Raw genomic sequence first — 16,166 nt, 5'->3', positions numbered from 1 at the left:
AAGGCAGCGTACGTAAGGTGGAGGAAGCATGGGTCCAGCACAGCTTTAGAGGATTACAGGCTTGCTCGGAAGGAGCTCAAAAGTGGACTGAGGAGGGCTAGGAGGGGGCACGAAAAAGGCTTGGCAGGAAGGATTAGGGAGAACCCAAAGGCATTTTACTCATATGTGAGGAATAAGAGAATGATCAGGGAGCAGGTAGGGCCAATCAGGGACAGCGTAGGGAACTTGTGCGTGGAGTCTGAGCAGATGGGGGAAGCCTTTGCTTCGGTTTTCACTAAGGAAAGGGACCTTGTTGTGAATGAGAACTTTGAGGATCGGGAAAACAGGCTTGAACAGATCAAGATTGAGGAAGTTGATGTGCTGGAAATTTTGGCAAACATTAAGATTGATAAGTCCCCAGGGCCAGACCAGATTTATCCTAGGTTGCTCCGAGAAGCGAGAAAGGAGGTTGCTGAGCCGCTGGCGAAGATCTTTGCTTCCTCACTCTCCACGGGAGTCGTACCGGAAGATTGGAGGGAGGCAAATGTTGTTCCTCTTTTCAAGAAAGGGAATAGGGAAATCCCTGGAAATTACAGACCACTCAGTCTTACGTCTGTGGTCAGCAAGGTTTTGGGAAGAATTCTGAGGGATAGGATTTATGACTATTTGGAAAAGCATAGCGCGATTAAAGGGAGTCAGCATGGCTTTGTGAGGGGCAGGTCATGCATTACAAATCTTATTGAGTTCTTTCAGGAAGTCACGAGACAGGTTGACAAGGGTCGAGCAGTGGATGTGGTGTACATGGACTTCAGCAAGGCATTTGATAAGGTTCCCCACGGCAGGCTCATTCATAAAGTCAGGAGGTATGGGATACAGGGTGATTTGGCTGTCTGGATTCAGAATTGGTTGGCTGACAGGAGGCAGAGAGTGGTTGTAGATGGTAAATATTCTGCCTGGAGGTCAGTGCTGAGTGGTGTCCCAAAGGGCTCTGTTCTTGGGCCTCTGCTCTTTGTAGTTTTTATAAATGACTTGGATGAGGAGGTTGAGGGGTGGGTTAGTATGTTTGCTGATGACACAAAGGTTGGAGGTGCTGTTGACAGTATCGAGGGCTATCGCAGGCTTCAGCGAGACATTGACAGAATGCAGAGCTGGGCTGAGAAATGGCAGATGGAGTTCAGAGGATAAATGCGAAGTGATGCATTTTGGAAGGTCGAACTTAAATGCTGAATAAAGGATTAAAGGCAGGATTCTCGGCAGTGTGGAGGAACAGCGGGATCTTGGTGTTCAAGTGCACAGCTCCCTCAAAGTTGCCACCCAGCTGGATAAGGTTGTTAAAAAAGCATATGGTGTTTTGGCTTTCACTAACAGGGGATTCGAGTTTAAGAGCCGCGAGGTTATGCTGCAGCTCTACAAAACCCTGGTGAGACCACACTTGGAATATTGTGTCCAGTTCTGGTCGCCCTATTATAGGAAAGATGTGGAGGCTTTGGAGAGGGTGCAAAGGAGATTTACCAGGATGCTGCCTGGGCTGGAGGGCTTGTCTACGAGGAGAGGTTGACTGAGATCGGACTTTTCTCTCTGGAGAGGAGGAAGAGAAGTGACCTGATCGAGGTGTACAAGGTAATGAGAGGCATTGATAGAATTGATAGCCAGAGACTTTTCCCCAGGGCAGGACTGACTGCCATGAGGGGTCATAGTTTTAAGGTGTTAGGAGGAAGGTATTAGAGGAGATGTCAGAGGGAGGTTCTTCACCCAGAGAGTTGTGAGCGCATGGAATAGTTTACCAGTGGTAGTCGTGGAAACGGAGTCAGTAGTGACATTTAAGCGACTGCTGTACACGCACATGGACAGCAGTGAATGGAGGGGAATGTGGGTTAGGTTATTTTTGGATAAGGATTATTCCACGGCATAACATCGTGGGCTGAAGGGCCTGTACTGTGCTGTACTTTTCTATGTTCTATGTTCTATGTTCTAAGTCTACGCCAATCAAAAAATCCCTCCAGTCTCCCAGAATAGTGAAACTTCTCAGAATACGACGTCCAGTATCCCAATACAGTGTACCCTTATTGTACATAATCCCAGTCTCCCGAAACAGTGTACCCAATCTTTAGTCTCATCGTACAGTATACTCTGTCTGTACACAATGTCACCATCTCTGTACAAATTTCCAGTCTTGCAGTACAGTATATCCTGTCTGTATACAACCTCCAGTATCCCAGAACAGTGTAACCTCTCTGCATACAATGTCCTGTCTCCCAGTACAGCATACTTGCACTCTCTGTATATAGTCCCCAGTCTCACAGTATAGCGCATCCTCTCTGTACACAATTTTCAGCCTCACAGTACGGTGTATCCTCATTGTGTACAACTCTGATCTCCTAGTACAGTGTACATGATCTTCAGTCTCACATTACAGCGTAGCACCTTCTACGCAGTCTCCAGTCTCCAAGTACAGTGTATTCTCTCTGTATACAATTCCCAGTCTCACAGCACAGTGCAAACTCCCTGTACACAAGTTACAGTCTCACAGTACAGTATAGCTTTGCTGAAGTCAACCTGCAATCTCTAATACAATTTACCCTCTTAGCATATAACCCAAGTCTCCCAGCACAGTTACCCAACCTTCAGTCTCACATTACGATGTAGCATCTCTGCAAACAATTTCCAGTCTCCGAGTACAATGTACTCTCCCTGGTCACAATCTTCAGTCTTACAGTACTGTGTATTCTCAATATATCATTACATATAATTACCAGTTTCTCAGTATAGTGTAACATCTCTGTGCACAATCTCTAGTCTTCCAGTAAAGTGTATCTTGATTGTCAACACTAATTTCCTAGCATAGTGGGTTCAATCTATAGATTTTCAGTACTGTGCAATACCTCAGCATGCAATTTCCCATCTCCCAGCTCTGTGTACCCAATCTTCAGTCTTGCATTACAGTGTAGCACCTCTCTACGCAATCTCGAATCTCTGAGTACAGTGTACTCTCTCTATACACAATCTTGAGTATTAGAGTACAGTGTACTCTCATGATATGTAATCACCAGTCTTCCGGTACAGCGTTGCCAACCTTCAGTCTCTCAATACAGTGGACACACTCGAGGGGTTGAATGACCTCGTCCCTGCTCCTATATAACAGACTAGAGAGATTCACCCGCTTCCAACACAAGTCCTCCTCCTGGACACCACCCCCAGGCCTCCTACCTTCCCTTGACCTCTTCATCTCCAACTGCTGTCGAGACATTAACCGCCTCAACCTCTCCACCCTTCTCACCCACTCCAACCTCTCCCCTGCAGAACGGGCAGCCCTCCGCTCCAACCCCAACCTCACCATCAAACCCGCAGACAAGGGTGGCGCAGTGGTAGTATGGCGCACTGACCTCTACATCGCCGAGGCCAGACGCCAACTCTCCGACACCACCTCCTACCGCCCCCTCGATCATGACCCCACACCCGAGCACCAAACCATCATCTCCAACACCATTCATGACCTCATCACCTCAGGGGACCTCCCACCCACAGCCTCCAACCTCATTGTTCCCCAACCCCGCACGGCCCGTTTCTATCTCCTTCCCAAAATCCACAAATCTGCCTGCCCTGGTCGACTCATTGTCTCAGCCTGCTCCTGCCCCACCAAACTCATCTCCACCTATCTGGACTCCATTTTCTCCCCTTTGGTCCAGGAACTCCCTACCTACGTCCGTGACACCACCCACGCCCTCCACCTCCTCCAGGACTTCCAATTCCCTGGCCCCCAACACCTCATTTTCACCATGGACGTCCAGTCCCTATACACCTGCATTCCGCACGCAGATGGCCTCAAGGCCCTCCGCTTCTTCCTGTCCCGCAGGTCCGACCAGTCCCCCTCCACCGACACCCTCATCCGCCTAGCCGAACTCGTCCTCACCCTCAACAACTTCTCTTTCGACTCCTCCCACTTCCTACAGACTAAGGGAGTGGCCATGGGCACCCGCATGGGCCCCAGCTATGCCTGCCTCTTTGTAGGTTACGTGGAACAGTCCCTCTTCCGTACCTACACAGGCCCCAAACCCCATGTCTTCCGCCGTTACATTGATGACTGTATCGGCGCTGCCTCTTGCTCCCCAGAGGAGCTCGAACAGTTCATCCACTTCACCAACACCTTCCACCCCAACCTCAGTTCACCTGGGCCATCTCCAGCACATCCCTCACCTCCCTGGATCTCTCAGTCTCCATCTCAGGCAACCAGCTTGTAACTGATGTCCATTTCAAGCCCACCGACTCCCACAGCTACCTAGAATACACCTCCTCCCACCCACCCTCCTGCAAAAATTCCATCCCCTATTCCCAATTCCTCCGCCCCCGCCGCATCTGCTCCCATGATAAGACATTCCACTCCCGCACATCCCAGATGTCCAAGTTCTTCAAGGACCGCAACTTTCCCCCCACAGTGATCGAGAACGCCCTTGACCGTGTCTCCCGCATTTCCCGCAACACATCCCTCACACCCCGCCCCCGCCACAACCGCCCAAAGAGGATCCCCCTCGTTCTCACACACCACCCCACCAACCTCCGGATACAACGCATCATCCTCCGACACTTCCGCCATCTACAATCCGACCCCACCACCCAAGACATTTTTCCATCCCCACCCCTGTCTGCTTTCCGGAGAGACCACTCTCTCCGTGACTCCCTTGTTCGCTCCACACTGCCCTCCAACCCCACCACACCTGGCACCTTCCCCTGCAACCGCAGGCCCCAAGATGACATTCCACATTAAGCAGAGGTTCACCTGCACATCTGCCAATGTGGTATACTGCATCCACTGTACCCGGTGTGGCTTCCTCTACATTGGGGAAACCAAGCGGAGGCTTGGGGACCGCTTTACAGAACAGCTCCGCTCGGTTCGCAACAAACAACTGCACCTCCCAGTTGCAAACCATTTCCACTCCCCCTCCCATTCTTTAGATGACATGTCCATCATGGGCCTCCTGCAATGCCACAATGATGCCACGCGAAGGTTGCAGGAACCGCAACTCATATTCCGCTTGGGAACCCTGCAGCCTAATGGTTTCAATGTGGTCTTCACCAGCTTCAAAATCTCCCCTTCCCCCACCGCATCCCTAAACCAGCCCAGTTCGTCCCCTGACCCCACTGCACCACACAACCAGCCCAGCTCTTCCCCTCCACCCACTGCATCCCAAAACCAGTCAAACCTGTCTCTGCCTCCCTAACCTGTTCTTCCTCTCATCCATCCCTTCCTCCCACCCCAAGCCGCACCCCCATCTCCTACCTACTAACGTCATCCCACCTCCTTGATCTGTCCGTCTTCCCTGCACTGACCTATCCCCTCCCTACCTCCCCACCTATACTCTCTCCACCTATCTTCTTTTCTCTACATCTTCGGTCCGCCTCCCCTTCTCTCCCTATCTATTCCAGAACCCTCACCCCATCCCCCTCTCTGATGAAGGGTCTAGGCCTGAAACATCAGCTTTTGTGCTCCTGAGATGCTGCTTGGCCTGCTGTGTTCATCCAGCCTCACATTTTATTATCTTGGATTCTCCAGCATCTGCAGTTCCCATTATCTCTGATACAAGATTGACTCGCCTTGTCCTCTTTTTTTTAAATCATACGATGAGGGCATCGCTGGCTAGACAGCATTTATTGTCCAGACGGCAGTTAAGAGTCAACCACATTGCAGTGGGTCTGGAGTCACATGTAATCCAAACCAGGTAAAGATGGCAGTTTCCTTCCCTAAAGGACATTAGGGAACCAGATGGGTTTGTCTGACAATGGAGTCATGGTCATCATTAGGTTCTTAATTCCAGATATTTATTGAATTCAAATTCCACCATCTGCGTGGCGGGATTCAAGCCTGGGTCCCAGAATATTATCTTGGTCCCTGGATTAACAGTCCAGCGATAATACCACTAGGCCATCGCCTCGTTTGCGCCTGTCTCCCCTCACCCTCTTCCTGTGTAACAGCCTCAAGGGGCTGAATGGCCATTCTGCATCAAATGTCAGCCATCCAACCACTGACTTAATCAAGCCCAACAGGATACTTAGGTCAATGTGACATTGGGTGATATCATGATGCAACACTAATTCACGAATAAAGTTTAGCAGCGTATTAGTACAATTTCCATATTAACACACAATTCTGATAAGTGAAACAATTCATCCGGGGACATCTTACTTTAAGTGAGATTAGTCTGAAGGTTCAATGGGAAGCAAATTATTAAACTGGAGAGGGTTCAGAAAGAATTTACCAGGATGTTGCTGGAAATAAAGAGTTTGAGACATAAAAATAGATTAGAAAGACCAGGACTTTTTCCACTGGGGAGGTTGAGGGGTGACCTTATTGATGTTTATAGAATCATGAGGAATGTAGATAAGGTGAATGACTAGGGTTTTCCCTACTTCAGGGGAGTTAGGGGGCATATATTTAAGGTGAAAAGAGAAAGATTTAAAAGGAAATGAGGGGCAACTTTTTAAACGTAGAGAATAGTACTTGTGTGGAATGAACTGCCGGAGAAAGTGGTGAATGCAGGTACAGTTACAAAAGATATGGATAAGTTCATGAATAGGATATGTTTGGAGGGATATGGGCAGACAGGTGAGACTAATTTAGTTTGGAAGCAAAGTCAGCATGGACTGGTTGCCCAAAGCATCTGTTTCCATGCTGTATCACTTTATGACAAAAACAACACCATTTTTAAACCAGATTACTGCTGCATAATTTTCCAAGTGTGCATTGTTAGGGGATGCAGTGCCAACTTACATTTACAGGAAAATCATGGGGAATGTTCTTAAATTAGTGTAATAAATTCAAAAATTAACCTCCTTTAACTTTAATTCTGTTATAAAGAAGCTAATTAGCCACGTGTTGTAAACAAGCAGCTTTTCTTGAACCGATTTTCATGGTTCAATATTACAAAAGCACATAGTAATGTTAAATTCATGTTGACAACTGATATTATGCTGTACACTGATGTTAATTTTGTTATCTCTAATATGAAAGCAGTATACACTGAGCTTCTCAATCATCCACTTTTAATACACAACACTACGGAGATTTACTCAAAGTGTATGGGTTTTTTTGCAAAGTCAAAAGTAGTGACAAAAGCATCCTTAAATTTCTATTCTATAATTTTAATACAAGAATACAAGATCACAACCTCTTATTATGGGTTACAAACACAGTTAAATTCTTGTAAACATCGAAGGTTCATGAAAAGCACTCTTTTATAATAGAATAACATACTTGTCTAGACTTCTTTTGAGTTTGGCATCTGCCGTTTTCACTGCAACTTTGGTCTTCTTGTCTTGCTCAAGCATTTTATAACTTCAGTGAGACAGAGTTAAAACATTCCTGCAGAAAGACGAACAAGTTCAAATATTAATACAATCTAAATTCAAACTATTTCTATACTGTAACTTTTTTTTAAAAACCTATTTTTATTCTTCACAGTTCTATGCCCTTTCCTTTTCAAGGCAATGGCGCTAACAGGGTGCTGGCACCTCACTCAAAATATCATAGCTTGGCAGGTAGGAAGAGAGATCAAAAGTGGAGTGGAGGGATACAGGATATGTTACATCCATGAGAAAGGAAAACAAGTCAAAAAGGTCAATGCTGTAGTTTGGGAGATGGAAAAGATTACGTTGTTCGGTTGGGGGAAGAAAGTGCACAAAGGAAGGGCAGAAATGGGGTTGTGGCTTGGTTATGGCGGAGGTAAAGAGGCAACCGTCAAAGTGGAGGTGGGGAAAGAGAAAGAGAAGGAAGGATGAGGGTTGACTGTGGTCAATAGTATTTAGAATGGAGGAAGGGAGAATTGGAGGATTCAGAGGTCATGGAGCTATGTGTTACAAGTGAAGGAAGGACAATGCAAAAGAGTTCAGATCGGGGCTTGGGCTGTTCACTGGCAATTAACCATGTAAGCTTGCTGGGGACCTACTCTTCCAAATGCACAAGTTGTACTGCAAGTGTACTCACCTTATGGGTTAAATCTATTTTATCTCCTTTCTTAGAAAGGCTGTTAAAAATTTAGTCAGAAATTCCTTCAAATATTTTTTGACCACTGACCTCTGAATGATTCACTAAACAAAAAAAACGAACTGCAGATGCTAGAAATCCAAAACATCACCTGAAATTGCTGGAGAAACTCAGCAGGTCTGGCAGCATCTGTGGACAGGAAGCAAACCTAACATTTTAGGTCCAGTGAACCTTCTTCAGAACTACAGGGTTCCTGCTGAAGTTTTACAGTGATTTCTGTTTTTGTTTCAGGCCTGTCAGCAAGAAATTATTGAGAGTTGGAAAATGTAGAATTCATAGGGGTGAGAGTAGGAAATACAAAATCAAGATGACACTGGTACAAGCAGTGTATACATCCACTGTCATAGCTATGTAATGGGACAGAGAATATATTAGCAGATATTAAGGGCATGTAACAGAGGCTTAATCATGGATAACTTCATGTAAATTGGCATAATCACATCGACAGAGAAAACCAAGAGAAATAATTCATAGAGTGTACCTGGGACAGTTTCCTTGAACAACCAAAGATCACACTATTTGGACTCTAATGACATATGTTGCGGCAGGTTTAGTAAATGATATCAGAATAAATGTTCTCCTCTGAAACAGTGACCATCATGCCATAAAATTTAGCATACAGTTTGAGAGTAAGAAACTTGGGTCAGAAACAAGTGGGTTAAGTTTAAATAAGAGATAACAAAGTGTGGAGCTGGATGAACACAGCAGGCCAAGTAGCATCTTAGGAACACAGGGTAATTACAAAGGAAAGGCTGGAGTGGGCTGAGTACAGGGTTGGGCAGTAAAGAGGGCTAACAAATAATAGCAAAATAGTTTTTGGTTCACAGCAAAAACATATTCCAGTTAGGAAGGATTCTAGGAAGGGAACAATCCCAATATGGTTAACCAGTGAAGTTAAGGGTAGTATCAGTTTAAAAGAAAAAAAAATGTGGCTTAGAATAGTGGTAAGCCAGAGGGTTTGGAAAAATTTAAAAGTCCACAAAAGAGGACAGAAGCATAATAAGGGGGGAGACAATAAACGTTGAGGATAAACTTGCAAGTAATATTAAGACAGAGATCAAGAGATTCTTGACTATATAAAAAGGAAGACAGAAATCAAAGTGAGCATAGGTCCCTTAGAAAATGAGACTGGGAAAATAAAAATTGGGAACTGGGAAACGGCAGAAGAGTTGAATAAAGACTTGGCATCAGTCTTCACAGTAGGGCACATTAATAGCACCATAAAATTATTAAATATATAAGGGGCAAAAGAAGAAGAAATGAAAACAATAACTATTACTAGATTTTTGATTTGATTTTTTTATTGTCACATGTAACTGATGAAAAGTTTTGTTTTGCGTGCAGTACAGGCAGATCATACCATACAAAGATCGTACAGTGATAGAATAGAGCAAGGAATACAAAGTTATGGTTGCAAAGAAGGTGTACAAAAAGCAAGATCCAGACGAGATTTAAAATTTGAGAGATCCGTTCAGAAGTCAAATAACATCAGGGAACTTGACCGCGTCTCCCGCATTTCCCGCGACACATCCCTCACACCCCGCCCCCGCCACAACCGCCCCAAGAGGATCCCCCTCGTTCTCACACACCACCCTACCAACCTCCGGATACAACGCATTATCCTCCGACACTTCCGCCATTTACAATCCGACCCCACCACCCAAGACATTTTTCCATCCCCTCCCCTGTCTGCTTTCCGGAGAGACCACTCTCTCCGTGACTCCCTTGTTCGCTCCACACTGCCCTCCAACCCCACCACACCCGGCACCTTCCCCTGCAACCGCAGGAAATGCTACACTTGTCCCCACACCTCCTCCCTCACCCCCATCCCAGGCCCCAAGATGACATTCCACATTAAGCAGAGGTTCACCTGCACATCTGCCAATGTGGTATACTGCATCCACTGTACCCGGTGCGGCTTCCTCTACATTGGGGAAACCAAGCGGAGGCTTGGGGACCGCTTTGCAGAACACCTCCGCTCAGTTCGCAACAAACAACTGCACCTCCCAGTCGCAAACCATTTCCACTCCCCCTCCCATTCTCTTGATGACATGTCCATCATGGGCCTCCTGCACTGCCACAATGATGCCACCCGAAGGTTGCAGGAACAGCAACTCATATTCCGCCTGGGAACCCTGCAGCCATATGGTATCAATGTGGACTTCACCAGTTTCAAAATCTCCCCTTCCCCTACTGCATCCCTAAACCAGCCCAGTTCATCCCCTCCCCCCACTGCACCACACAACCAGCCCAGCTCTTCCCCCCCACCCACTGCATCCCAAAACCAGTCCAACCTGTCTCTGCCTCCCTAACCGGTTCTTCCTCTCACCCATCCCTTCCTCCCACCCCAAGCCGCACCCCCAGCTACCTACTAACCTCATCCCACCTCCTTGACCTGTCCGTCTTCCCTGGACTGACCTATCCCCTCCCTACCTCCCCACTTACACCCTCTCCACCTATCTTCTTTACTCTCCATCTTCGGTCCGCCTCCCCCTCTCTCCCTATTTATTCCAGTTCCCTCCCCCCATCCCCCTCTCTGATGAAGGGTCTAGGCCCGAAACGTCAGCTTTTGTGCTCCTGAGATGCTGCTTGGCCTGCTGTGTTCATCCAGCCTCACATTTTATTATCTTGGAATCTCCAGCATCTGCAGTTCCCATTATCTCTAACATCAGGGAACAATCTGATCTTGAACCTGCTGGTACGTGTGTTTAAGCTTTTGTATCTCCTGCCTGATGGAAGAGTTTGGAAGGGATTACAACTGGGGTGGGAGGGGTCTTAGATGATGTTGGCTGCCTTTTCAAAATAGTGAACGTTGATGGAATCAATGGATGAAAGGCTGGTTTGCATGATGGATAGGGCTGTGTTCATAACTCTCTATATGATTCAGATGGAATGCTTTTTATGATGCATCTATAAACATTGGTGAGAGTCCTTACTGACATGCTGAGTTTCCTTAGCCTCCTGAGGAAGAATAGGCATTGTTGTGCCTTTTGATCATCGCATCAACGTGGGTAATCCAGAACAGATTTTTGGTGATCGTCACTCCTAGGAACTTGACGCTCTCCTCCATGTTTCCTGAAGTCAGTGATCAGCTCTTTGGTTTTGCTGACATTGAGGGAGAGATTGTTACCTTTACACCATGCAACCAAGCACTCTCTTTCCTGTATTATGTCTTGTCATTGTTTGATATCCAGCCTACACAGTGGTGCCATCAGCAAACTTGTAGATGGAGTTCGGATCAAATTTGGCTACACAGTCATGAAAGTACAGAAAGGAGCTGAGTACGCAGCCTTGCAGGACACCAATGTTGAGGATTGTCATGGAGGAGGTGCTGTTGTCTATCCTCACTGATTGCAGTCTGTGGGTCAGGAAGTCAAGGATCTATTTGCAGAGGTTGGAGCAGAAGCCTAGGTCTTTGAATTTGGAGATTAGTTTGGTTGGGATTAAAATGTTGAAGGCAGAGCTGTAGACAATAGAAAATAGTCAATTCAAAAAAAATTGCTAGGGAAATTAATGGGACTAATCAATAATAGGTCCCCTGGACCTGATGGGATATATCCTAGGATATTAAAGAAAATAGGTACAGAGGCAATGGATGCATTGGTAGTAATCTTTAGATTCTGGAAAAATCCCAGCGGGTTGGAAAACTATCAATGTGACAACTTTATTCAAAAAGGAAGGAGACAATAAAACAGGTAACTAAAGGCTATAAATCAGAGCAATTTAACATGGCCAATCTATCTAACCTGCACATCTTTGCACTGTGAGAGGAAACTGGAGCACACAGGGAAACCCACACAGACATGGAGAGGACATCTGTGTAGAGTTTGCACAGTCATCCATGGGTGGAATTGAACGCAGGTCCCTGATGCTGTGAGGCAGCAGAGTTAAGCACAGAGCCACTGTGCCACCCCCTGGCTAGTTAGCTTAATTTTTATTATTGGGAAAATGTTACAGTTTATTATTAAAGATGCATGGCTTCATGAAAGGGAAATCATGTCGGACAAATTTACTAGAATTCTTTAACGAGGTAAAGCAGAATAAAAGGCTACCACATATTAGGCTACTTAATAAGACCCCATGTTGCAAGAGGTAATAGCATGGATAGAAGACTGACTAACTAATAGAAGACAGACAGGATAAAGAGGGGCATTTTCAGAATGGCAACCTGTAGCTAGTGGTGTGCTGGGCGTACTGGGGCAATAATTACTTACAATATATACTAATGGCTTGGATGGGGAAAGAGAATTTACTATAGCCAAGTTTGCAGATGACACAAAAATAGCTGAAAAATCAAATGATGAGGATGACAGTCTTCAGAGGTTCACAGTACACATTGGTTAAATGTAGGCAAATAACTTGGCAGATCAAATTTGATGTGGAAAAATATGTGGTTATGCACTTTTGCAGGAGTAGAGGAGGCGAATATCTATTATAAATGGATGAGTTGTGCATGTGCACGTATCTGTGTTGGGCATTTTTTTTTGTGGAGCCCTACTGGAGCTTTCTGATGTGAAGTGTGATAGACTAAAATGATCATCATGGTCCTTCTAAGTTGATTAGGCTAAATAAAATTCAGCTACAAAATCTTCCAAATAAAGGGACAGCAAAAAACCTTTTTGGTACAGGAGTACAGACCTTTATTGGAACTGTCCAAAGGGAAGTATGATATATAAAACCAACTGGCATGAGTTCCTACATCAATAAGACTAATAAAAATACAACGACCAGAATCCCCCAATTAAAAATAATAATTCTTTGCATTAATTGCTGGGTGCTATTAGTAAATACTGTGCTGCACTTGGAACAGTCCCAAGTGTAGAATGAACAATTTCAAAAATCATTGAATTGTAGAAAGCTGGGAAAAGTAAGCATCATTTACAGCTTTGGTCTAATGGACCAATGGGCCAATTAGTTATTTAAATGTAGAAAGTCTGCAGAAATCTATAGAACAGAGGGATTTGAAAGTCCTTGCCCATGAATTGTAGAAAGCTAGGATCCAAGTTCAGATATTAGTGAAGGTAAATGCAATGTCGGCCTTCATTCTAAAGGAGATGGACTATAAAATTAGCAAAGCTTTGTTGAAACTATATAAGGCACTAGTCAGACCACAGCTGGAATGCTGTGTAAAGTTTTGGGCCCCTTATCTAAGGAAAAACACACTGGCCTAGGAGGCAATCCAGACAAAGCTCACTGGACTAATACCAGGCATAGAGTCTCATGAAGAGAGGTTGAGGAGATTGGTTTCATACTCATTGGAATATAAGAATGCAAGGCAACCTTATTGGAGCATATAAGATTCTTAGAGGATTTGACAGAGTAGATGCAAAAAGGTTGTTTCATTTTGTGAGAGTCTCTAACCAAAGGGCATAATCTCAGAATATGGGGTTGCACATTCAATGCAGAAATGGAGGAGGAGTTTCTTCTCTCAGACCATTGTGAATCTGTGGAATTCTTTACCACATAGGGTCGTTGAAACTAAGTTATTATTTGTGAAGGTACCGTTGCCATAGTCTCAGAGGACCACAGGACTGCTTTCTTAGACAGAGATGACTGGTGGTGAGCTTAACTTGAGTGTCAGCACACCTCTGGTGAAGGATGAGGTTGAGAAGGCGGGACCTTAATGGTGACCTCCGCTGGTTCAGGAATTGAACCTGTACTGTTGGAGTCACTCTGCATCACAAACCAGCCATCCAGCTAATTGAGCTAACCAATCCACTACCAGCCAAAGTTATCATGAAGGTCCTGCTTTCTCAACCTAACTCCTGTCCAGAGGGCTCAGGTTAAATTCACAGGAGTCATCACTCTATAATCAGAGAGCTGCCCAATGACCCTCTGGGATTATGGAAATTTTATATTATTACACACATTCAAGACTGAGATAGATTTTTAAACTGTAAGCGAATCGATGGTCATGGAAAAAAGGCAGGAATGTAGAGCTGATGATTAACAGATCAACTGTGATCATTGAATGTTACAGCAGTCTCAGTGGGCTGAATGGCCTACCTCTGCTCCTATGTCCTATGGTTTTATAAAGGATGTGATAACTCTTCATTTAGAAAATAACAGTGAAATTGAACAGTTAACATGGAATTTATGAAAGGGAAATCACTTTTAATAAATCTGTGGAGATTTTTAAGGATATTACTTGTAGTATAGATCAAGGAGTTCAAGTAGTGGTGAATGGTTTGCAGATGAACTGGATCTAAGGGCTGTATATAAATGGAAATTCACTTGGCATCAAGTAGCTGATTGGTCTGTGAATTAGTGAGAAGTTGTCAATGGTAAGGCTTTCTGCATGCCAACAACTGCATGATTGGCTCCCAGGTAGCTGGACTGCTTGGGGTTATGAAAAAGACAGTGAGAAAGCATCAGATCTCTACCAGCTCAGGAGATCTCCCTGTTCTCTGCAATAGAAACCATTTTAAGACTGAAAAAAGTTTATTTTACCCTCAGCAGTTGCAGGGAGTTTTGCTTTTTAATTAACAAGTCTTTAGAAATGTGAACTTGTCACTTTGTGCTTTCTATACAAAAGTGAAAGCATTGAGAGAAGAAAGATCAAGAGCAGCATTCTGATCAGCAAAAGAGTCATGTTATGAACAGGGATCACTGACTTGCTTTCCCAGTTTTCCTTCTGCCCATAACATTCCTTTCTTTTCCTAACTCTGTGCCTGTCTTAAGAGGGGCAGTTTATTAGCTGCTTCGAGTTTTAACTAGGAGAGTCGTAAGTTGGCAGTTGATAATTGTTTACCTGTCCAAAAATCTTGGCCACATTTTCTGTCAACCTGGGTCTGGAAGTCAGGTAAATCGGGGAATTGTGCATACTTTTTAAAATCTTAACTTTTGTGACAATTCTGGGAACAATATATTGAGGCGTAACATACAGATCTTCCGTGAGCCATTCTCACCTGCAGCATAATAGTTTTGGTCTCCTTATTTAAGGAATGATATACTTGTTAAATAGGGAATACAGCAGACATTCACCAAACATTCCCAGGTGGTTGTATTGTCTTATGAGGAAAAAATTGGGGAAACTGGGCCTCAGATCTCAAAGAATGAGTGTATCACATTGAATATTACAAAATTCTTACAGTCAATGTGGATAGGCTATTTCCCTGGTGGTGAGTCTAGAACCAGGGACATAAATTCAGGAAAACCAAAAGAACTGTAGATGCTGTAAATCAGGAACAAAAACAGAAGCTGCTGGTAAAGCTCAGAGAAGGATCACCAGATCCAAAGCATTAATTCTGATTTTCTCTTCACAGTTGCTGCCAGACCTGCTGAGCTTTTCCAACAGCTTCTGCTTTTGTACATAAATTCAGGAATTTCTTCACTCAGACGATCATGATTGTTTGGAATTCTCTCACCCAGAGAGATGTGGTTGCTCAGCTGTCGAGCATGTTCAATACAGAAATCATTTCCTTTCTGGAGATTAATGACATTGAGGGATAGTGCAGGAAATTAGCACTGCGCTGACACATGATGTCTTTCTAAATTAAAAATGTTTGACCCTACACAGTTCATATCTCTCTATTCCCCGCCTATTCGTGTATCTGTCATGGTACCTCTTAAACGTTGCTATTGTATCCACCTCCACCGGCAGCGCATACCATGTATTTACCACACTCTGTAAAAGACCTGCCTCTCACATCTCCAGTAAATTTACCCATTTTTTCCTTAAACCTATTTCCCTTTGTAATTGGCATTTCTACCATGGGATAAAGATTTCAATTATCCATTCACCTGCCTCACTCAGCATTCTGGGATAGATTGCATCAGGTCCTGGGGACTTGTCTACCTTAATGCTTTTTCAAACACCCAACACCTCCTCTTTTTCTTATATTGGACATGCCTCAGAATAGCAACATACCCCTCCCGAGACTCACCATCCAACATTGTGAATGTCAATGCAAAGTATTCATTAAGACCTGATCCACATCCTCCAACTCCACCCATAAATTCCTTCCTTTGTCTTCGAGTGGACTTACCCTGAACTTAGCTACCCTCTTCCTCCTTATATGTTTATAAAACACCTTTGGATCTTCCTTAATCCTGTTTGCCAAACACATTTCATGGCCTTTATTAGCCATCCTAATTGCCTTTTTTGAGTTCTTTCCTGTTATCTTTGTATTCTTTGAAGACTGCCTGTCTT

The 16,166-nt window shown here is 44.5% G+C and overlaps 1 protein-coding gene across 2 annotated transcripts in view; it reads right to left on the bottom strand.

The window, feature by feature from the left end:
• The window catches only part of nek10 (NIMA-related kinase 10), a 239,310-nt gene that overhangs the window by 213,799 nt on the left and 9,345 nt on the right, over nt 1–16,166 (bottom strand). For both annotated transcript variants that reach the window (XM_048523358.2, XM_048523368.2), the window contains exon 2: nt 7,226–7,333. In XM_048523358.2, the coding sequence (XP_048379315.1) occupies nt 7,226–7,299 (74 nt within the window). In that variant the 5' untranslated portion in view covers nt 7,300–7,333. The remainder of the gene's footprint in view (nt 1–7,225; nt 7,334–16,166) is intronic.

Source organism: Stegostoma tigrinum, chromosome 2, assembly GCF_030684315.1.
Source record: "Stegostoma tigrinum isolate sSteTig4 chromosome 2, sSteTig4.hap1, whole genome shotgun sequence".
NCBI lineage: Eukaryota > Metazoa > Chordata > Chondrichthyes > Orectolobiformes > Stegostomatidae > Stegostoma > Stegostoma tigrinum.
This window is presented reverse-complemented; position numbering and strand designations above follow the sequence as displayed.